The 23,649-nt window shown below is 51.3% G+C and overlaps 1 protein-coding gene across 1 annotated transcript in view; it reads right to left on the reverse strand.

Annotated features, from left to right (window-relative positions):
- Positions 1–942: 942 nt before the first annotated feature.
- LOC143526102 (zinc finger SWIM domain-containing protein 6) overlaps positions 943–23,649 on the reverse strand; it is a 44,798-nt gene continuing 22,091 nt past the window's right edge. Inside the window, exons 2-14 of the mRNA XM_077020761.1 lie at positions 18,899–19,255; positions 17,596–17,744; positions 17,160–17,310; positions 12,805–12,984; positions 11,946–12,122; positions 11,655–11,801; positions 9,752–9,901; positions 7,795–8,043; positions 6,033–6,168; positions 3,378–3,535; positions 2,303–2,466; positions 2,058–2,139; positions 943–1,886 (exon numbers count right to left, since the gene is read on the reverse strand). Coding sequence (XP_076876876.1) covers positions 1,024–1,886; positions 2,058–2,139; positions 2,303–2,466; positions 3,378–3,535; positions 6,033–6,168; positions 7,795–8,043; positions 9,752–9,901; positions 11,655–11,801; positions 11,946–12,122; positions 12,805–12,984; positions 17,160–17,310; positions 17,596–17,744; positions 18,899–19,255 — 2,963 coding nt within the window. The 3' untranslated portion in view covers positions 943–1,023. The remainder of the gene's footprint in view (positions 1,887–2,057; positions 2,140–2,302; positions 2,467–3,377; positions 3,536–6,032; positions 6,169–7,794; positions 8,044–9,751; positions 9,902–11,654; positions 11,802–11,945; positions 12,123–12,804; positions 12,985–17,159; positions 17,311–17,595; positions 17,745–18,898; positions 19,256–23,649) is intronic.

Raw genomic sequence — 23,649 nt, forward strand, 5'->3', positions numbered from 1 at the left:
AGCCCCTGGAGCAAGGCATACATTTGTCCCTCTGATATGTTTTGTTTTAAACCAAGGTACTGCAGCTTCAAGTATTTTGCATTACATAGAATATTCTTTTATAAATTAGTTAATGTATACATTTTTTCAATATTCAGACATATACTATCATATATACAGTACAATAAAATGCTCTCATTCTTTCTGGGTTTTTTTGTTTTTTCCAAGATCATTTACTTTTTTTTTTTTCCTTTTTTTTTCTTGAGAAATCCCTGAGAACGTATGTCGACAGTCGCCAAGTCTCCACAAGCGTGAGCACAACAGGTCTAGGTGTGTCTGGGAGTATCTGCGTGACATGCTCCTGGATGACTGTTGCAGCCACACGATTAGCCTGCTAACAACAGAAGAGAAAGGAAAGAAAAAAAAAAAAAAAAAAAAAAAAAAAAAAAAAAAAAAAAAGTAAAAAAGTAAACCAAACTGTTTTTTGTTTGTTTTAGGTGCATCTTTTTTTCTTTCTTCGTATCCAACGCTTCTTTAGTACACCGATAGCGTGTAAAACGGGGAAGGAAGGAGTAAAGCTACAGTCATACGAGGTACTTATCACTTGGGATGGAGGTGCTCTGTTTGGTTTAAAGCCATTTTTTCTCTTTGAGGCTGTGAATGTTTGACAGAGATATCTGGAGTGCTATGTGGACTTTTTGCCACTGGACAACATGTACTCAGTGTAAACCAAAATGTTTCTTTTCGATTTCTTTCTTTCTTTTTTTTTTTTTTTTTTTTTAAATTCTTTTTTGCTTTTTTTAACCTCTCATCGCTCTCATACTCTTCCGTACAAATAAAGAAAAACACATAAAACTTCCACAACATGACGAGTTTCCTTTCTCACAAACTAAACAAGTCTATACACATAATACCGCTGTGGCTCTTACTGTTTTGATGTTTTGTTTATTTCCCCCCCACCCCCCCACCCCATTTTTTCATCACTTTAACTTAGAAAGGATACAAAGGCAGACTCAAGTAAAAGGAGAGCAAAAGATCTGTGGTCTAACCGAACCTCTCCCGCACGAGCATCATGAGTTTCTTTTTGCCTTTGTATATCTGTTTCAGGTTGTCTATGAACTGTGTGAACTGAATGTGTCCGTCGTGTGCCATGAGGAAGGTCTCCCGCGCCTTGCTGAGGAACTCTATGAACTCGCTGTAGTGTCTTGGGCTGATGTGCGTGAGGCGTGAGTGCGTCGTGTTAATGTACGCGCCGATCGTAGCGTCCAGCAACTGGCGTAGCGGCGCCTTGTCCAGCGACATCAGTTTCCCAGAGTTCCTGCGGCTGTGGAGGGCCACCATGCCGGGCGTGGTCAGCGTGCACCGACGTAGGATGTCCGACAGCACGGTGGCGCACTTCACGCTCTTCACCACCAGGGGGATGATGGCGGCCAGCTCGTTCTTGCCCAGTGAGTGGCTGAGCGCGCAGGCCCACAGCACGTCGTTGATGGCCGGATGCGTGTCCTGGTTGTAGCTGAGGTTCAGGTGGGCCATGGCCAGCGTGGCGAGCTTGTAGGCCCGCATGGGGTAGCCGCGGTGCTCCATGTAGCGGGCGATGGTGAACAGCTGCGTGTAGCTCATGCCCGTGGCTGCGGCGTCCAGCACGATCTGGTAGGCCGTCTCGAAGGCGATGTGATCCTTCTCGCAGAGCGTGAGGGCCGACAGGGCGCAGTTCTGCGGGTCCTTCATGGCGCACTGCAGGGCCAGCGTCCGGGCGCTGCTGGCCAGGTTCTCTTGCTGGTGGCAGTCCAGGTGCAGGCGCACGATGGTGCTGTTGGACATGACAGTGGTGGCCACTATGCTGGTGGCCTCAGTGGGCGTGAAGAGGGTGAACCAGCTCTGCATGATACTGTCCAGTGCGTAGACCCCTGCACGAGGGACAAGCACACACACACACACACACACACACACACACACACACACACACACAGTGGGGTGGTTAGTCACCAGACACATATCTGTACCCATTCCGGGCCTCCCGTTCCCGAAACACCCGATTAGCTTATTGGAGGTCCAATGAAGAAACTGAGCCGACTCACCGACTTCCGTGGCGCACGTGACCAACCACCGCACCATCTCTCGCCTTCTCCAGTTCAGCGTGGAGAGCGTCATTCGCATAACCTTTGGGAGAGACGGGGCACGGTGAGCCCAGTCGAGTGCAGGAGGTGCAAGAACAGAAATGAAACCAAAAAAGGTTGAACGCGGGAGAGTGGGGGGCGGGGATTAATGTGAGGGGGAGGGGATTAGCGCAGGGGGCGGGGATTAGCAGGGGCAAGGAGCTTACCTGAAGGCCCAGCTCCAGAGACACTTTGAGCAGAGTGATGTCGGGCAGGCTGTCCATGAGCGTGGCTATTTTGAAGGCATCCTGTGCTAGTTTAAAGATATGAGAGGACGAGTGGATGTTCTTCTGGATGGACTCTAATACTGTTTCCAACCTCCTAGCATCGCCTAAAGGAAGAGGGGACAATAGAGGGAATATTTACTTCTCCGGGGACTCTAATAAACACTTTGAAAGGAATGAAGCATACAGTGACAGGAGGTCCAAAGATCTTCTGAAATGGAGCATCTGTTACTGCAAATAGTGTTTGGGGGGGTTTTGCTGTGAGATAAATATACAAAAAAGTCAAATTCCCAAACATGCCGTCTAAAAAGGATCAAACTGCAATCCTTAGGGATGGGGGAGACAGGACTAAAACGAATTTGAATTCCACTTGTGATTTAAATTTCAAATCGCTTGTCATTTCACTGAGTGTAAGCGGTGACCGGTGACCTTGGAAAGCCCCTCTCACTCCCATCATCCTGAAGCAGCTTCAATGGTTCAGACAGCAAGACGCAACAACACTAGCCCTCACCAACACACACACACACAGGCAGTCTCCCCCTCACACACAAACACTCCTCTGCATAATCAGTCAGTGAGTCAGCACCAGAGTCTGGCTTTGGCACCTCTGGTCATGGTGCAAGTGCCGCACGCACACGCACACGCACACGCACACGCACACGCACACGCACACGCACACGCACACGCACACGCACACGCACACGCACACGCACACGCACACGCACACGCACACACACACGCACACACACACACACACACACACACACACACATCTCCTGATTTTAGGTCTACAACATGCAGGGTTTCACTTTTTTTTTTTTTTAAACAGCAGAAATACGCAGCTGTTCTATTCGTGGTCACTGGGAAACGGACTGCAGTTCGTTATCCGGATTTGTACAGAAACTGCTAGAAGACAGAAACGCTGTAGTGCGTCACACTATGCTAATTACAGTCTGGCCTTCACGGATAGGCGTGTTGGCCAATGGGCATCGTTCCCTCTGCGTGGGCGGGGTCTAACCTTTGGCTGCCGTGAGCATGGTGGAGGCCAGCTCACACTGTTGGGACTCTATGTGGCTAAGGGTGAACCACCGTGGGTAGCGGTTGGGGACAACGGATACTATATGGTGTGGCCGGGACATGTCGCCGGAAGGAGCCGTGGATTCCAACACTGGTAACCTAAAAACAAGCACACACAGAGAGAAACAGCACATTATTCATCATGCAGTGGTTCAAGATGTTTGTCACACTGTGATAAATATAAGGCAGATCCTCACACGGGACACTGCAAGGTCCACTGGGGTCTGACCAGACACGGTCAGCAAGTTCAGAACTCGGCAAACAGCAAGCTTTGCCGGACTGCCCCGGATCACCCAGAAACACCTGGAGCTGGGTCTGACCCAGGCCATTACACTGCATCCGCACGTAGATACAGCAACACATCGGTCTAGTTAACTCCACAGTCAGAAAGGATATCGAACATCATCTCTCAGAACCGCCTCACCAGTCGAGTGGACCCAATAATCCCGCCCTTTCCCTGAAGGCTGGTGCCAGACTAGGTTAGGTCCAGTCGACCTGCGGGGCCGGGGCTCCTCAGAATCACCAACACTCATGTAGGCTGTACTTAGTTAAGGTTTACACTGCTTACACAGAAAGCCGGATTAAGCAGACACCGTCATCCCTTATGGTGAACGACACGCACACGCATAGATTAACGAGAAACCAGCTAAGCACGGAAGGCGTTGCGGTCTGCCTTCGCCTCCGGAAGGGCTACAACCGACCCGGCGCGGCGAGACGGACGAGCCCAACGTGATGCGGGCTGCTTCCTCGGACCTCGGGTTTTGCCGGCGTCTGAGGACAGGCGCTGAACCTCCGACCCCAGCCTGGATGGTGAATGGTGACTGTCCTCCTCCCGCTGTTCCGGCCGGCGAGGTCGAGCTCTACGGAGAACAGAAGCCACCGACGGGGGGGGGGCAAAGCGCTTATCGCTCATCAGCCGTCAGCACGAGGGCGGCGGGCACAATTTGTTCCTGGTCATCTTCCAGCGGGGCGTGCACCCCCCCCCCTCGTTCAGCGCCGCAGTTTGACGAGCCGAGCGGAGGACCTTTGAGCTTGGATGCAGTGTGTCTCTCCTTTTAAACGCATTGATATTTACCTCCAACCCAAGCAGCTCCGACCCGCCCCCGTCGCTCAGGTCCGGCTACAGCAGCGCCGCTGCCCCATATCCACAAACACTTCCGAGTCTCAACAGGACGAAGTTTCAAATACACAGCCGCTACAGCCTAAGAGGTTATAGCATCAGAGCGTAACGCGGTCTGTCCCGTGGGCTATAAATAATAATAATGTTTGATCACACTTTGGAAATGGCACTGTGACGCCAAACAAGTGATTAACTGCGCTGTACCCAGGGATGCGGGTGTCGTTCCAAATGTCAAATAATGAGGGAATCTAACCAGCTCGCGATGGGGAGCGTACAAGGATCAGCGAGGGGTCAAAGCCAGTGCAACAGGAAGCTGTTATTTGGACTGCGAGATCTTTTTATAGAGCGAGTCCGCACGGAGCCCTGGGCTGTTACCGTACCCAAATTTAGGAGGCACTTTATTTGATTTGATTCCCTCATCCTTCAAAAATCCCCGGCAAACCTAATCCCCTCATAACACAATGCAATATTGTTTGGGTTTGGTATCGGGGCATATTTGAGAGGCAAACACAGGATAACTACTAGCATCACGAGGATGAAGATGAGGATGAGGGTGAGGAAAGACAACCTTAGTGTCCGTTGGACCCTGCACACTGGAATGACTCTGAACTCATTTCAGATACAGCACCTGTCGATTCTCGTCATTAGAGGGCAGGCATGTAGTATGGGACACCATATGCCACACGGGCAGCAACTTTACCTTGCACAGTAACTGCAGTAGCTTTTAAAGAAAAAGGTTTGTATGGTGGTATTTTTAGGGCTTCTCATGACAAATTCATACTCCTGATTATTCAGATTATTTACAAAGTGAAACATACTCCATGACTAGAACTTTGACTGTTGGACAGTTTGATTTAAAGATGTGAGAGTTTTTTTTTTTTTTTGTGAAAATCTTAACTAGTTAGTGAAATCTTGACTCATGAAATATGCATTATTCAGCAAAGCATATTTAAATACTGATTGAAATATTTATTGATTTACTGTAGCCTTATGTATTTTATGAACATAAGCATGTGTATATCAAAGAGGATAGTGTGTACACCCTCTCACAACCCCACACAGACAACCCTTACCCCCACTCACCAACCAACACCCTAGCCCACACCCTGACACACCAAACCCCCCCACCCATGTCCACCCACCCAGCCCTCTCTTACCAAACCCCCCCACCGCTTGGTTCTGTCCCTCACACCTAAATTAGACTCCCTTCCACACACTTATTATTCCCACTTTTTTCAGCTCATTTTCAACTCATTTTCAGCGGCAATGAATTATTTAGCAAGTTTTCAAGCAAAAGGCGGTGTTTGATTAAACATCTTGCCAAGCTCAGCCACACACACACACACACACACACACACACACACACACACACCCCCCCGCCCACCCACACACCCCCCGCCCACCCACAACGACACCCACACAGTTCTCAGACAGGAAGGAACTGGTTGTATTGTAGTGTGGGGTAAAGGCACTCACCGCATTGCTCTCAGTGCAATTTTATATGCCAGTTCGGCATCATGAGGTAGGAGGGAGGTGAAGAGATACTTGGCAAACGTGTGCATGGGGACACTCTCTCTGTAGACCACTTCACCCAGACCACTGTAGGGCCCACCTGCAGCAAAACACACACATTCAATCAAGGATGCACACATTAAAATCAATACAAACGCCAGAACATACTGGATACACACACACACACCCAGGTCAGTGAAGGCGTACATGCTCACACACGTGCACATCTAATTTTCTAGTGCACTGAACTACAGCACATCTTTCCATATAATGACTCCTCACATACAGTATGCATTAAAACCAGACCATGATATAAAACATTACAGACTCCGTGATTTATGGGGACTTGTGGCGTATGAGTGTGTGTGTGTGCGCGCTCTTCCTCGAGAGAGAGAGAGAGAGAGAGAGAGAGAGAGAGAGAGAGAGAGAGAGAGAGAGAGAGAGAGAGAGAGAGAGAGAGAGAGAGAGAGAGAGAGAGAGGGAGGGAGAGAGAGGGAGGGAGGGAGGGAGAGATAGAGACGCGCATGCGCGTGCACACACACACACACACACACACACCTCTTTCTGTTAAGTTACATAAACGCAGAAACCCACACTCTGGGCCAGGAATGCTCATCAGTGTCTCTGCATCATCCACCATCTGATCCAGACAACACAACTTTGTTTTGGAAGGCAATCGCCCCATTTCTGTCGAGGCAGAAAGCGGAACCTAAATGGGCCGTTTCTGTTGCTGGGCTAGCGTAGCATTGACGCTAATCTGCTTACGGCTGCCTTTACGGCCTCCCGCTCTCGTCCTCAAACCAGATGAAACCACACGGCTGCTTTCAAGTGCAGAACGGCCTTTTTTCACACTTCCCTACAAAATAAACTGCCATGCCAGAAGCCATATGTGAAGGCACTACTTCCTCTGTCATTAGATTATTTTCGATTGAGAGGGCCTCAACCACAGGCCACATCACACACACACACACACACACACACACACACACACACACACACACAGAGCTAAGTATGCCAGTGATTTCCAGCAGGTCCCTGGCAGTGGGCAATTCAAGCTCCGCCTCCTTGGGCCTAGGGCCCATGACCAGTGGCGCATGCCTTCCTGTTAGCTTGGCCTGGGTGGGACCAGGGTGATGGGCGTGGCCCGACAGCTCATCCTGTTCAGTGCCCTCCAATACCCTGTTGGGACGAGGAAGCAGCCGACCTGCCCTTGCCGGTCATCATGCAGTCTTTCCACCTCCTGCTGTGCTGAAGTCCCGCCTCCAGTGAAAAGGCATGCGTAGATCAGAAGTCATCAGAAGTGACTCTGCTAAACACTCTCACTCTCAACTGTTGTGCCGAGCATCTTAGCAGCCTCATTTGACCTCGGTGGGAATGTGAACCGTTTGTGCACAAGGAGGAAGGTGCTGCTCCCAGCTGGCAAAGCCCCGCCCACCGGCCCCCCAAGACCTCGCAGGACTCCGCCCTCTTGCCACCATTTTCACGAAAGCGCTCCACCACGCACAGTCGAATCATGCAGCAGTAAAGCCGTACAGGCACAAACAAATTCAGACGCTCCCCGACATTCGAAAAAAGCCCAAGAGCAAAATGATGGGGATCATGCCAACCGTTAGCCACGCTAGCATGCCTGAAGGACCGCCCTCACCAGGGGGGAGGGGCAAACAAACAGATCTCTCACTCCGTCCCGAAGGAACCGATGGCGGCCCCGAGCCCTGCTGCCGCTCACCCTCTAACAGGAAGACGGCTTGCTTGCGGAAGATCTTGACGAGGGCGTCGTCCAGCTCCACCTCCTGCAGCCTGGCCAGGAGCTGCTCCTCGTGGCGACACACCTTCTCCTGGGCGTAGAGGCCATCGGGCATGACGCGCTGCTGGCCCAGGCCCACCAGGGCCGTCTCCACGGCCAGCGCCACGTACGACTCGCCCTCCTCCAGGAAGCGGCGGGCCGGGTCGGTGCGCTTGCTCGAGCTCACCGTGCCTGACAGGAAGTGGGGGGAGGGTGAAGACAGACATCAGTGTAAAAAGGAGGGTGAAACATCACCTACTTAAAATTGAGTGACTGCTACAGTGCAGTATGCGTATTTCATACTACGTAAGGACTATGGACCCACTATAGGTCCGTTAGATACATCAGGGATCGGGGAGACACCAAGTTTGGAACATCTGGCAAACGTTACTAACTCTGTAAATTATATAAACGAACCAGAGCTTGAGTCAACACCACATCAAACGAGGACACCATAAACCAAGCACGGTTGTGGATGGAGAAGCTGCCATGTTTTCAGTCCGCCTGCATGCAGTCCTTCCCCACCAAGGTGGTGGGGCGGTCCGTCACACGACGCGCCAGGAGCCCCAGAAAAGGCGCCGGCACTCCATCTGTTTATAGGGAACTCTGGTGATCGACGGCCTGGCCCAGAGCGCCCAGATGTCTCGACACCAGTTCACCTCGGCAGCAAGGGTGGCCTCGCGGAACCAGACCATCCCAGTGCCAGGTCATGGCGTAACGGGGAGCTGAGGTGTTGGAAATGTCTTTTTAAATGGGATTGAGAGAGAGAGGGAGCAATACACAGGGTCTTCATCCTCCACTCCTCTCCGTGTACACGACCACCATCCTCAGATTGACCACAGCGGGCCTCTCGGAACATCTCGCCAGATCAGCACCAAATCCACTCTTTTAATTGGCCGGGGAAAGGCCAGCATGGTACCAGCTAACGAATGAGAGGAGAGCTCCAGGCTGGCGCCGAAATTAGGCACGAACCACCTGAGAGTCCTCAGCTTGGATCAACTCACCAGCTGAAGAGCTGAAATTAGAGGGCCAAACCCTCTTAAACAGCCCCCTGATCCAGCAGGCGCCAGAACAACGCGCTACTCCCCCCGCCTGGTTCTTGTGGTCGTATCACCGTCAGCGGAATAAAGCACTCTTGGGCGCTGGGTTCTAGATTATTCATTAGCACCAATGGCAACCCATTGGGGGGATAATTGCGAGGGAGATCAGGACGGTTTAATGATGCTTTGCACTCGGGTGGCTGACCCGGGGGGGGGGGGGGGGGGGGTGTTTAACGTGCTAATCACCAACAAGCACGTGGAAGGAGGCACTGAGGTGGCACGCCTCCAACCCTCACCCACATCCGCAACTTCTCCAACCACCAATAAACCAAGCATCCCCTCCGAAGCAGATGGGTGGGCGGAGGGATTTACAGGGCTGCGCAACAGGGCTGTGATTGGGCACTTTCGACATCGGGCCTCGTCGGTAAAGAGGGCCGTCGCGCCGTTCGCCGTGAAACCTCCCAGAGATGAGAAAAAACACTCAAATTAAAAGCCATTAAAAACGCAGGAATGGAGTGGTCATCAGTGTGGTCATCATGCATGTCTGGACACGGGAGGGCGGGGCAGCGTGTGAAGGTGGGTGTGGCCACACGTGAGGGCGGTCTAGACTTGGCCCGGGAGAACCTGCCTCCTGCGCAGTGCCATTCAAAAAGGAGCAATACCGAAAATGTTCATTAAGGTTTATTAAACTTGAAGGACCTGGAGACTGCTAGAGAGATGAGACAGCCCATATGAGACGAGACATTCAAAACTGGCTGACAGACTTTTGTCTCTTCCCAAGTGCAGAGCAGTGTGTGTGTGTGTGTGTGTGTATATGTGTGTGTGTGTCCCGCGTTAGGGTCGTGCATCAGAGCGCCTACCTGAGAAGTCCAGGAAGCCTCCCTGTGTGCCGTCGTCCTCTCCGCGGGCGCTCTCCATCAGCGTACTGAAGAGGGTCCCGATGGGATCCAGCGGGTGGCCCACCCACCCTTCCAGGTTGGTGATGGAGGTCATGCCTTTATGAAGCAGGTCTGGAGACAGAGACAGGGGGACACAGGCAGACAGGAGACACACACACACACACACACACACACACACACACACACACACACAGAATTATTCTACATGGCCTGGAATTTGTTCAATATAAATGCAGAATGTTCAGTCTGCACTACCTATACTGTTCCATGACATTGTGTGCCAAAACTTCACGATAACCGTGTGTCACCCAGTCATCGGCTCCCTGCTTAACCCCCGTCTAAAACGGCACAGGAGGCCTTTCCCAGACGCATGTCAACATCGGGCTGGCCCATGCGGTGGGAGGAGGGAGGGATTTCCGCATACCAGGCACCCCACTGCCTCCTCCTGACACGCAAAACCAGACCCCAGACCTTCGCCCGCAGCCCGAGCATTGTACACGAGAACAATGGCGGGCACCTGAGAGGGACGGAGAGCCTCCTCGTCTGCGGCAGCCGCACAAATCACCCAGACGGCGCTCCGTTCGGGCCAGTCGCCGGGCCGCCTCGTTTGAATGTGAATTGCGCTCTGGCAACAGGCGCACAAGCAGACATTTGCATTTAAATGCAGCCAGCCACGGGCTGCACCGGGAAAGGAGTGGACCCTCACTGGTCCCAGAGTGGAGGACTACTGTACTAGACGCACACATGCACAGATAAATAAATGAAGAAACTAAATAAAATACAGGGTTTCTGCAAAATCCAGGCTGGGAGTTGCTACACGAGTTCATAGGCGTGTGTGTGTGTGTGAACACTCGCACACGCACACACACACACACACACGCCCAGACACACACGTGCGTGCGTATGCACAATCAAAGGGAATGATCGATTACACGTGGCCGAGATCAAAAAGGCCTTTCTTGGCAGCTACGTAGAGGCTGATTCGTCCTAAACGCTATATACTTGCCCTCCGCATGTTTGACGGAAGCCAGATGATGCATCAAAGGACCAGGCTGTAGCCAAGCAACACTGAACACAACTTATGAAGAACAAAAAAAAAAAAAAAAAAAAAAAAAAAACGGCCCTCCGCTCAGAAAGGCTGACGCGGCTAACCGCGCAGGAGCTCACGTGCATCATGCTAACTGGCTCTGCCAACCATTCCTACCGCTATTAACAGCGTCAGCGGTTTTGGACGAAGTTTTCCTTCAAACCACTTTGGCTCACAGTCTCTGTCCTGGAGGGCTGGTGGCCCCAACTCACAGTCTCGGTTCTGGAGGGCTGGTGGCCCCCAACACACAGTCTCTGTCCTGGAGGGCTGGTGGCCCCAACTCACAGTCTCGGTTCTGGAGGGCTGGCGGCCCCCAACACACAGTCTCTGTCCTGGAGGGCTGGCGCCCCCCAACACACAGTCTCGGTCCTGGAGGGCTGGTGCCCCCCAACACACAGTCTCTGTCCTGGAGGGCTGGTGCCCCCCAACACACAGTCTCTGTCCTGGAGGGCTGGTGCCCCCCAACACACAGTCTCTGTCCTGGAGGGCTGGTGGCCCCAACACACAGTCTCTGTCAATGGAGGGCTGGTGGCCCCAACACACAGTCTCTGTCAATGGAGGGCTGGTGGCCCCAACACACAGTCTCTGTCCTGGAGGGCTGGTGCCCCCCAACACACAGTCTCTGTCTTGGAGGGCTGGTGCCCCCAACACAGTTTATCCATTTCCCTCCACCAACACATTCAACATGTTGCCTTGGCTAATTACTGGGTTTAATAGGTGCGAGCCACTGCGCTGGCTCCAGGACCGTCGGGACCAGGATGCCCCTCCCCCACTCACCTTTCTTGTGGTTGCGGAAGAGGTCGAGTTGCTTCTGCTGCTGGCCACGGAGTGTGCTGATGATGGCGATGGCCAGGCGCAGGGCCTCCATCGGGTAGCCGTGCGACCTCAGCGCGTCCACCCTGGCGCACGCCGTGGGCACGTGCTCTGGAATGGGGGCGGGGCCAAGAAACAAACGTTCAACTCCGAGTCCGTACGGCACTCCGGTCCCTCGTCTCCCGTTTCTGCCCGTTCTTGACCGGTTGCTATTTTGTTGGGGGGGTTTTTTGTTGCTGTTTTTGGGGGGCTTACCGTGCCACAAAGGCCAGCCGCGGGAGTCAAAGAGCGAGTTTTCAGTGTTGTCATGGTAACAGTAGTTGGTGTAGAGGTCATCACTGATGATGTGCTGTAAGTGGCTGTCCTGCCAGTGGAGGTCGCACGCCTCGATGGCCCTCGTGAAGACCGTCCGGTGCGGCCTGGTCCCAGAATCTAAGAGCAGCGTGGACAACAGGGGTGAGGGGAAAGGGTGCAGTTGGGGGTGGGGGTATTTGGGGTATTGAGGTGGAGTTGGAGGGTTGTTGGGTACACAGCTCTGAGCATGCATGTCCAAGATCATGCAACATCACCCTCTGGAAGACAGGACGACTGTACCCTCTTTCTACATCCGCATTGTGTTCAGTGGTGTTAAACTTGCATAACTACAAGCTGATAACGCCATCACTTCCACTGCTCACCCGTTGTGGCCAAAACAGCCTAAATCCCAGTGCACAGCTTTAGAGAAGTCATTACCCAGTAATCATCAGGCGGATGCGCTCAACATTCATAAAACACCCCTCAAAAAAAAAAAAAAAAGTAAAAAAAAAAACGCTCTCAGACATTCTGGCCCACATAAAGGCATCGGCTTATCGGAAACCTTTTCTCCAGAGGCCCCGACTTCGGCTCTGCTGGGAGTTGTGATTTGCACAGCGAGGACAGGGCCCGGAGGGGCGGAGGGCCAACGGCGAGGTGTCATTAGGCCCGTTCCATCACACACACAAAGCCCAATAAAAAGGGGGGAGTCGAGAGGCTGCAGGGTGGCATGGTTGATTAAAAGAACCCCCCCGCTCTCGCCTCCCAACCCATGCGCCGCCCTGCCCCCCCCCCCCCCCCCCCCAACGCCATTCATGCTCACCTTGGTTGCCGTGCGCACCCTGAGGCAAAGCGTTGGTTAAATTGGGCAGCTCGTTGCCGTGGTTACCATCCTCCCAGGGGCACACGTCCACGCCGTTCCACTTCTTGAGCTGACGGAGCCAGGCAGCCTTCTGCTCGGCCTTACAGTGCGGGCTGAGCACGATGCACATCCATAATGCACCTGGGGAACAGGGGAGAGGGGGGGGGTGGTGGTTAAAACGCAGTCAGAACGAGGGTGGGGGGTTAGAGGAGAGACAGCATAGAGAGGGAGGGAGAGAGTTGGAGAGAGTAAGCAAGACAAGGAGGGAAAGAGAGGGACGTAGACAATGAGACTGTAATGACGCCAACATTGCTTTGGACATTTGTGCCACTAAAAGTTTAATTGCCTCATTGAGAGTGAGGTGGAGAGCTTGAGTGACTTCCTGTGTTTCAAGAAGCAGAGGAGACTGAGCGGTGGGCTTAGGCCAAACCGGCTCACGCAAGACCACTTCAGATATTCTTCCACACAACAAAATAAAAGCTATTAGACTTCTGTGCAACGCACGCGGCTGTACTAAACGTTTTGAAGGATTTAAAAAATCTGGACCACTGCGGGTGGCTAAATCTTTTCATCACGTAACCAGCCTGGTTTGGGCAAACTCGTATAGAACTGGCTCGCTAAGGCTTCGGTCCGTCCGAAGCTTCGTTACTTTAGACAAGACGCACAAAGAAACAGGTTAGCCGACTACTCGAATAAGGACGGTCACCCTTAGCACCCACCAACGACCCCGGCGAGGTACCTTTGGTGCTAATGCTAACGTTAACGCGGGCCCGATGGCTCCTGTTTTGTTCCGCTGCTAAACATGCAAATCTCTGCACTCGCTAACTCGCTGTTCTGCTGTAATTGCTGTCTTTTGTGCGTATTCTCCGAAGGTTCCCTGGGCCTGTCAACCCGAGATTGAGTCTTTTAAAAAAAGGGGTCAATTAGAAACGGTGGCGGCGGGGAACTACATCGCTTATTTTCACATTCTGCTGATGCATTCACACACAGGCAGAAAAAAAGCAGCTTTTTTATGGATTTATTGCATTTAATATAAATGCGTTAATCTACGTCTGTGAACTCGGACCGACTGCATTTCCATACTTGCACAGTTTTTTCCCCCTCAAAATTCGCCTGCAGTAGGGGGGACTCAGGTGGACGTTATACATCTCACCTACACAAACAAACCAAAAATGACAGAAAGCTCTCATAGAGAGCACCGGATCGATAGAGCCTTTTTCTCTCAGGGTAAAAACGGCTACCGTCTCCCTCGCTAGCAGTATCACACCTTCACGTGAGCTCCAAGTCATCCCACCGGCTGCATTAGGCTGTGATGTATGGCCCTGGTGAGCGGCCCATGCCATACAGATTGTGTACGATAGTTTAATCACTCCCTTGAGCGCGCCACAATAACAGCGAGAATACCTGCTGGGGGGGGACGAGAAGGGTGTGTGTGTGTTGGGGGGGGGGGGGGGGCAGCAGCATAAGGGAAAGACAGAAAGAAAAATATGATGGCAGGAGAACAATTAGAGAGAGTGGAAAAATGAACAAAGGCAGACAAAAGATGGAACAGAGAGAAAAGGAGGAGAAGGGGGAGATGGACGGAAGGTGTGAGGGAGAGATGAAGAGGGGAAATATGAACAAGACGGTGAGGAGAGAAGCGTTGCGGGGGAGGGGAGAGACGGGAGAGCGTGTCTTTGTTTGGGCATCAAGGACAGTGGAAGACGGAACGCCCGGCCTGCGACGGCCACTCCACACCACACCCGGCCCGGCAGCAGCGGAACGGACCATTCGCAAACACCACAAACAACACGGCGGAGATGGAGACAGGGCCACACAGGCTGGACCAGCGCCTCACTCTAAACACCAGCCGGGGGAGGGGGGGGGATTAGAGTCTGCTGGTGTAATTATGTCAGTGAAGGGGAGTCATGGCCTGCCCATCTCTGCCTTAACGTTTCTCCGTAGACGCGACCTAGATGAAAAGGAGTCGGTAACACCACAAAGGCCCCTGTGCCCAGATTAATTAAAACAACACTGGACTGTTGGTGAATAAATTAATCCACACATGCACAAAACTCAAGCCCAGATGCGCTCTCTCTCTCTCTCTCGCGCCTCTCTCTCTCTCTCTCTCTCTCTCACACACACACACACACACACACACACCTCGTTTCATGGCCCTAATCGGAGCCTTCACTTCCCATTTTGTTCTCTATGCTCATCAAGAGCCAAGACCCTTGTTCAATCACACACACACACACACACACACACACACACACACACACACACACAGAGATGCGCATGCGCACACAGAGACGAGCACTCATGCGAGTGCATACACACACAGATGCGCATACATACAGAGAGGCATACACACACACACCCCCTCAAAGAGAAGCATGCATGCACACACACACACACACGCAGTTACATACAGAAACACACACACACACACACAGCTGTCCAAAACCGACGGCATCCTTCACCATCCCCATCCGCATGGTCGACAGCCCCTTGTCTGAGGCAAACACGCCTTTGTTCCTTCAACAAAAGGGGCCCTCTCATGGTGGAGAGAGAGAGAGAGAGAGAGAGAGAGAGAGAGAGAGAGAGAGAGAGAGAGAGAGAGAGAGAGAGAGAGAGAGAGAGAGAGAGAGAGAGAGAGAGAACACGGTGGGAGGGTTGCTGCCTCAGCTGCAGCCGTAAAAATCCCAGCCCACCTCCGCCCGCCAGCCCACCTCCGCCCGCCAGCCCACCTCCGCCCGCCCCACAGCTCCCATAGCTCCTACCTGACCGCTAGTGTCACGTTAAGTGTCCGGGATTTAATGAAATGGTCTTAGCATTATCGCTCCTGTCAGGAGGTGGAGGTGCTGGTGGAGGGGGGGGGGGGCAGCCTTCATAACGAAGGCCTCTCCAATTACGCACCTGACAGGCCTGGCGATTCATCAGCAGGAGAGACAGAAGAGGGAGAGAGGGAGAGAAGGAGCAAGACGGCTGCATCCTGCCTTTCTCTCTTCCAGATCTTTAATAAGACGGAGCCCCCCCCTCCCCCCCGGCTTCTAAGGGGGAAGAGTTCTACACGAGACAAAATGGCTGCCTGAGGAAGTGAGGCACACCTTAGTGAGAGGACAGGACAGAGGAGCTCGTCTGGTACAGTACACACGATAATAATAATCTGCATATGTATTCACACAGCCAAGCCTCAACACAGGACTGACAAAAGCAGGAATGCGCAGGGAATGTGTGTGTGTGTGTGTGTGTGTGTGTGTGTGTGTGTGTGTGTGTGTGTAGCAGAGGCAGCTTGCTCAACAGCCCGCTTCCCTTGTGACTCAGGGGCTCTCTCTTCCCCTTCCTGTTAGCGACCCCCTGACGGACACGATCCAGCACGGAAGTGCTTAGTATACCCCAAACTCCCCTAAACTTCCACCGGCTCGCAAAAAGTCAGGGAGGACAGCGAGACAAAGGCGATAGAGTCACACAAACACGCAACCCTTAACCCTCCCCTCCACGCGCCCACCGCGATCTGGCCCCAGGGGGCCTTGTTATCAGACGTGCTGCTCTGCGTTCTCAGAGTGCCCAGGTTTCAGGGTTGGGGGTTTGGGGGGGGGGGGGGGGGGGGGGTGTTGCACGTGACTTCAGAGACAGAGCATGGCATAAACGCATCACAAAATGGCGGATGGCGGCAAAATCGAAGCCGCCGTGGCGAAACACGTTGAAGGGTATATATCGGCGTCGCAAACAGCAGCCGGTTGTCTTCCTTACTCCTCTTGTGGGATTTGGCCGCACGATTGTAATGCGTTCTATTCCAAGTCTTATCATGCTGGAGTCTGCTACCCTGCCCACAACGACGGCCCAGGGAGGAGGACCATACGCAGGAAGAACCCAGTGAACTCCAGCCTTCACAGTAACTCAGTGAGAATGCTCGTTGGGGGCTGGTGGGGTGTTGGGGTTAGAGTGGAATATGCAGTATTGATCCACACAAATGCCGTCAATTTGCACGCTGATGCCGGAAGTGCCTTCTAAGTGACCGTCCTCCGAGATGCAAGTGGATTTAGCGTTGTGGAGGCTGAAGATGCTGCAGCCACTCCCCAGGAGTCGGGTATGACGGCAAAGTGGCCAACCAGCGGCATGGATCATTTAAACCACTAGAAGGGAAACCCAGAACCGGGGTTTGGATTGGACGTGCAGATTTGAATACCATAGACCTACTGTAACAAGGTCAAGCCTCGGTGTCTATGCAGATGTGCAGACTGATTAATCGCTAGTCCTTGTTGTTAAACACACACACTGCTAGAAGGCGTCCTGGACAGTGTGGACGGGGGAGGGGCAGCAGCTGGACTCACCAAGCTCGTCCCACAGCTGCCTGTACTTGTCCGTCATGGTGGTTCCCTGCTGTCTCCACAGGGCCAGCCGCGGGTCGGCCATGAACTGCTCCGTGATCAAGGTCAGCATGCGCGCCCCGTTTGAGTCCCGCATCTTTAGCATCTCCCGCACCTGCAAGGCATGTGAACACACGCATGCGCGCGCGCACACACACACACACACACACACACACAACACAAACAAATAAAGCAGCAGAGGTCAGAGCATGGTCCTGAGAGAGAGGTCCAACAGGTTCTGGCTACCTTCCTGAAACCTCAGAAACGATACACATCAAGTTAAATGGAATAAAAACAGCCAGGTTGGACTTGGGCTCCCAGTCATGCAACATTGTCCCATGCAGGTAAGCGGTAAACGCGAGTGGCTTCCATGCCAGCGGACTCTCAGAGGTCGTCCCACCTTGGAGAAGAGCAGGTTGAGCTGCTTGCCCGAGCCGTGGTAGCCCCCCTGCGACAGAAAGAGCTTGACTTGCTCCTGAACTTGTTCCTCATCTAGATGCCAGCAGTTCTCGTCGTCGACACTAGCCCCCGCCGTGGGATCCGGAGCCCCTGATGCACAAAACAAAACCGGACCAATCAGAACGCCTCACGCATACAGTGCGAGCACAACGCAGGCTAGCAAGCCGACTAAGAAAAAAAAGAGGGCAAGAAAAAACAGGTGCACGATTTGTGTTTTCTTGGCAGTATGAACGCATTATGGTGACACTTAAAGCAGTACAAAAGCTAATGTACAAACACAAGGCAAAAAGACGAGCGAACCCAAAACCGAATGCCCAACATATTTTGCCAACATGCAGCCAACCAACACAACCAGTCCTAATCCAGTCCAGACAGCGGTTCCGACCGGTGAAGTCTGGGTTTGAACAGAGCAGAAAGGCTCGATTTTTAGCATGTGTGCAGGGGCATCAGGAAGCCCCCACAAGGCCAAACAAAAGAACCAATAATAATAAAAAAAAAATAACAGAAAAACGTGCGTTTGATGATTTAAACGCTTACAGCCTTGTTAGAAAGATTTACGAAGTGCCACATCAAATCTGCCTTCCTGCATTCCAGCCGTGAACTCACACAGGCGTGATGAAAGCACTTCCTTCTTTACCCCCACCCACTCCAAAACGTACCAGTTAACCAGCTTCTTTTTTTTTCTTCTATAATTGGAACATCCGCTTTAGATTTCCCCCTTCCCGACAAAAGTGAAATATAATACGACCATTGTGCCTCGTGCAGACGCGATGAGAGGCCAGACAGAGTGTTTTTCCCTGCGAGCTTTACGTCATGCTAGGGACGCGGGATGCACCATCCGTTTGGGTGTGGGTGTGTGTGTGTTGGTGGGTTTAACAACCAAAATAATGGGAGTATAAAAATGGGAGCATGTCATTGATATGAGGATTTTTTTTTTTTGAAGTCTACATTCAGTGTTTTTTGCAAGTAGAAACAATAGATCTGGAGCAAATGAATAAGTGTCTCTTTTGAATTGAATTAAACACATGGACCATTCTGAAGAGATTGCTCATTTTCTTGGCAAAGACCCCGCTATGTCGTCTGGGAGAGATGCGGCGCTTGAGTGATTTTTCATTTCGGTTTTGTCGTATTTCTTTCCTCTTCTTCCAGCTATTTATGGATACAAGGATGTTTCTGCGAGTCCCCGAAACAGAGCTGAACGTGTGTGTGTGTGTGTGTGTGTGTGTGTGCGCATCTTCCCTCACCGTGTACTTGGTTGATTTCGGAGTTCTGTGAAAGGATCTCGTCGGCCAGCTTCTGGGCCGTAGGCAGCACCTCGGTGTGGTGAACGGTGATGAGGTACTGCACGAACTTCTGCAGCTGGTCCCGGTTCATCTGAAAGAGAGTCTCGGAGATGGGCAGGTGCAGCTTGACCTGATCGGGCCGGCGCACGCGGTAGAGAGACAGCGCCACCACGTGGGCACAATAGAAGATGTCCTTGTTTCCACAGCCGCACGTCACCGACGTGATTTTGCAGCGGTCGAAGCTGATGGCCACGCTGCACACGACCTCGGGCTCGGACGACGTGGCCGGCTCGGTCACCGTGCCGCTGAGATGAAAACCTGGAGGGAGAGACGGGAGCAAGCACTGAGTGGAGGAGAACGAGACGCAAACTTCAGAACAAGTATCCAAACATCCACAGACAAGGAGGAAGAGGAAGTGAAGGTTTCAGTCCCCCTGTTGGCTGACAGATGTCTGCGAGTGTGTGTGTGTGGGAGAAGAGAGAGACTCCACACAGGAGGGAGGGAGGGAGGGAGGCGGGCCTGCGTGGTGACTGGCGTGCACCACTACAAAGGCAGAGCTGAATAATGCTGCTGCTCATTTGAATAGCGTTTGATGTGCCCGTGCTGTCGGGCCAATAGAGGCGGAGAAATCATGCGTTGATTAGGAAGTAGAGTAGACACTAATGAGTCACTCCCAGCCAGTCGACGGAGGAGGTGGTGCGGTGACAGAGTCTGAAGTATGCAGACAGCGTGAGTCCACGCACACAACCCGCTGCGACAATAAAACCGCGAGCGCTTCGTAAATAAAGTTATACGATATGCGATCTTGCTATCTATGATGCATGATGTACGGCGACTGTAATTTGCAAACAGCAAAAACAGTATACTTGTAATAATTATTCTATATTTCATAGTAAGTTGTATTTGCGCTTTGCTAAATGACCATTAGACAAACTACTAGGGCAGAGGTACGCGCAGGGACATACGGTAACCAGCATTTCTGTCTCTACGCCCTTTTCGCCTACTTAGTTTAGCTTTACAAAGGGAGATGAGTTGGGATCCCTCAGGGGTGGGTCAGCGCGAGCGCCGCTGGAGTCGCGTGCCGTGTCTCGTTCTGTCGCGGCGCACCGCTTCTGCGCACGCGCACAACCCAATCCACCAATCCGACCTTATACATTTCATAGGTGCTTCCCCACCCCCCCCCCCCCCCCGTCCATTTTGTTCCTGCCTCCGAGGCAAAAAGGCCTTCTCACCCTTTAATTTCTCTCCACTCTCTCGGTAGCGCGACTGACTACTACGCAGGAGAGAGAACTGCGTGTTTGAGTTCTTCACGCTTCCCTCTCCGCGCTGACCTTGCACTGGCCACCTATCCGCGCGCTCCCTGTGCAATGCTAAAAATATTTGATCGCTCAAGAAAAGCCTTTGCTTGTAGGTAGGTAGAGAAAAAAACCCAAAGGCTATTTTGCGAGAGTTCGTGTATACGGAATAAAGAGGTACATAAAGCCAACACTTTACCCGTACGTACTAATCTGACGAAACCACTTACGTAAGATATTGTATTATCCTGCTTGGTCGTGGGCCACGGGGAGAGATTAAGCTTGTGGTCAGCTTGAACTATTTAAAAACGTGGTTTACATCTGTAATGCGTGCCAGCACCCGGGCTACTTGGTGTTATGCTTGGAACATGCAGGCTGCGTCCAACTGTACATTTACAAACAGACGTACATCTGGATTCCAACATTCGTTGTAGCATCCGCCTTTTTCGTTCACACACATTATCAGAACGGAAAACAGTACTCAACAAATCAACTAATTATGCAGTCGGTCTCAAGGTGCCGACTGAATTACGTTCAATCGTCAGTTGGGTCTACACAAACCCTTTAACTCCAAGCCAACGTATCTACTGAGATACTGAGCTTAATAATCAAAAATTATTTTCCCTCAGAACCGCTCCCTGAGGATAGAGACGGTAATAATGAAAATAAGTGTAGATTTAAAGGCCAATGCAAATAAACGCTGGAGAGAATGTACTATTCATCAAAGCTTAAATGAATCCGCAGCAGCGCGCGCAGTAGGCCACGATGAGACCGACGCGCTCACGGCAGCGCGCGGTTCACATTTCTAGGCACGTGCACTGCCGCATACGCACGCGCGCGCAAAGAATAAATGATTTTCTTGGCATGGCGATCCACACGAGGAGCTTAAGGAGACGGGGGAAGTCCTTAATGAGCAGACTGCTATGGGAGAGGGCGGTGAGCGGGGAGCTGCACTATTCTCTTGAGTGTTTACACCTCACGAGGCGCGGCAGCTCCCGGACAGTTCATCAGCCCTGAGCCATCTGTTAGCTCGGGTTAAAGACAGGCCCGTGTGCTTCCTGCTTCCAGTCCGACACACTGGTAAATAATTAGCTGCACCTCACCTCCACTCTGTTAAGCTCACAGTGAACGACGGGGTTTTTTTTTGTATACCAACTACTAGGTTTTGTGAATTATTAGCATAGATCTCATTACAGTAACAACCGTAACACTGCCTGCAACCAGCGCGTGAACAGAGAAAATACTCCTTTTACATAGTGGATTACTCTAGATGGGTGATGGAGATGTAACAATCCACTACATGTAGGCTATCTGGGTTTATATTTCAGAATGTACTCCGCTTATATTTCATGAGCTGTGCAAATGTGCAGCGAAATCTAATGCTGTTTCAGGATGCCTGACTTACAGCTGCAGACATTTATCACGATTATATGACAAATAATTATACTTCCAGCTATAGATCATTACTTTATAAGCTGTGGATGGCAGATAGTGGCACGTGTGCTGATGGATCTTTGAGTTACGTCAGTCTTTTAAGCCTGCATCAGCGCCACTTCCTGAGGGGGAATTTACTGCCGTTACACCTAATGCCAAAGCTAGAGTTAATGGGATGACAGGGGCAACAAGACAATTAGTATGACTTTAATTAACACGTCTACTCGATGGTCAGTTTTATTAAAGCACTTGGGTAAAGCCCAGCGGAGCTCGGTGTAGCAGGCAATCTGCACCCAATATCTAGTGGGGGCTATCGTCAAGTGAGGAAAATAACCTAGCCAGGTAATAAGATTACATCGAGGTTAGATAGGTTGAGAATATTTACTATTCATCATCAATTCTCTTAATACTAACGGTAATGCTAACAAATGATTGAAAGCTAATGTAAAGCAGTTATTTAGGTAGATAAATGATACTGCGATAGCTGCTCAGTACTTGCTTGTTTTGAGTTTGGGTTGAAGAATTCCCAAAAGGGAAAGGGAACGTCTTGGAAGCAAAACCGGGATGAGGTGTAGCAGTAAAGAATTGACAATGGGCTTAAACTTAGTTCCTGGGTTTACAGCAAAAAGCCAGCGGCGCGGAATTGAGGAGATTGATGACACCTCATTTCCTGGCCGACAGCAGAACGTGTCACTCTCACGCACACTGACAAAGAAAATGAAGAAGAATGACCACGCGAGCTTTTTCCCGCAGATAAAAACCGGTCCCGAAAAGGCACGCGGACAAGCCCGTGTTCCGAGAGATGGACAACTCTGAACGCTTTCTAAACTGGCCTCCATAAATCCTATCCTGTTGAACACTGAAGTCGACCGCCCGTTTCCCACCTGAGTAATCAAAAGACAGGCCTGTAACCTTTCTCACTCACAAATGCCCTTTTCAAAACATTACCATTTCAAAAATGTCCAATTAGCTCTGACCTATACATTACCCCCAAAAGTCAGATCTGCAGAAAGGGGTTTTCGGAAATGGCAAGGAGACTACAAAACAACGCCGCCACACTGCATGGAAAGAGATGATGCAGATCACTGCCTCTAACTTGTTGTCAAATAGTAAAAGAAAATGGAAAAACAATAAACAGATCTCGTACCAAACCAGCCAGGGTAAGTCAAAAAGAACCTGAAAACTACATATTTCCAGTAAGGAATACATAAGCAAACGCACACAAAAGGTGCACACCAATATAAAAAAACATGGTTGCCAGAGTGACCAAGAAAAGCTGTTGGTGTGCTTAATGAAGAAGTGAGTTACACAAAGCAGATGGATTGGCATTTTGAATATTTTCCACCCATTTCTACAGCACTATATCACTTCATTCTCACTGTGGTCATATTTTATGTGAATTACTTAACGATTTGGAATTTCAAGCCTGGTATATAAAATTCTGTCTTTCCACAGTTCCCTGTGCGTTAGGGCCCACACCTGCAATGTGAACAAAGGTTTCTCAGTCTCATGCTAACAGTGACAAACAAGAGAATAGGCAATATGACATTCAGATCCAGGACATTTACTATTAAGTGGGCCACTGGTGAAGTTTGTGTCAGTTCTCGAGTTTACAGTACAATTGAAAAGGGAGACAAAGTGCTTTTCCAAGTACAGAGTAGGAATATCAGGTTATTGATGCAAGAGCAGGGTAGGGGGTCCACAGTCATATCACATTGCCAGTTCTCACAGGAATACCCACAATGCACTGCACGGCACTGCTAATATAAACAAGCAAGTGGCCTCCATTATGCCAGGAGCCAGATATGAGAGAGAGGGAGTGTTTGCTTTGGGGACGGTGTCGGTGATTTGAAGCCCAGGGACCAGAGAGCCTAATGACGCGAGACATGTTGTGGTGTTTACCTTTTTGGACCAGAGCAGAACATAAAACACCGCCCTCCCCCTCATCCACTCCGTCGCCAAACCACTGACTGTGAGGACCAA

Source organism: Brachyhypopomus gauderio, chromosome 10, assembly GCF_052324685.1.
Source record: "Brachyhypopomus gauderio isolate BG-103 chromosome 10, BGAUD_0.2, whole genome shotgun sequence".
In the NCBI taxonomy this organism is placed as follows: domain Eukaryota; kingdom Metazoa; phylum Chordata; class Actinopteri; order Gymnotiformes; family Hypopomidae; genus Brachyhypopomus; species Brachyhypopomus gauderio.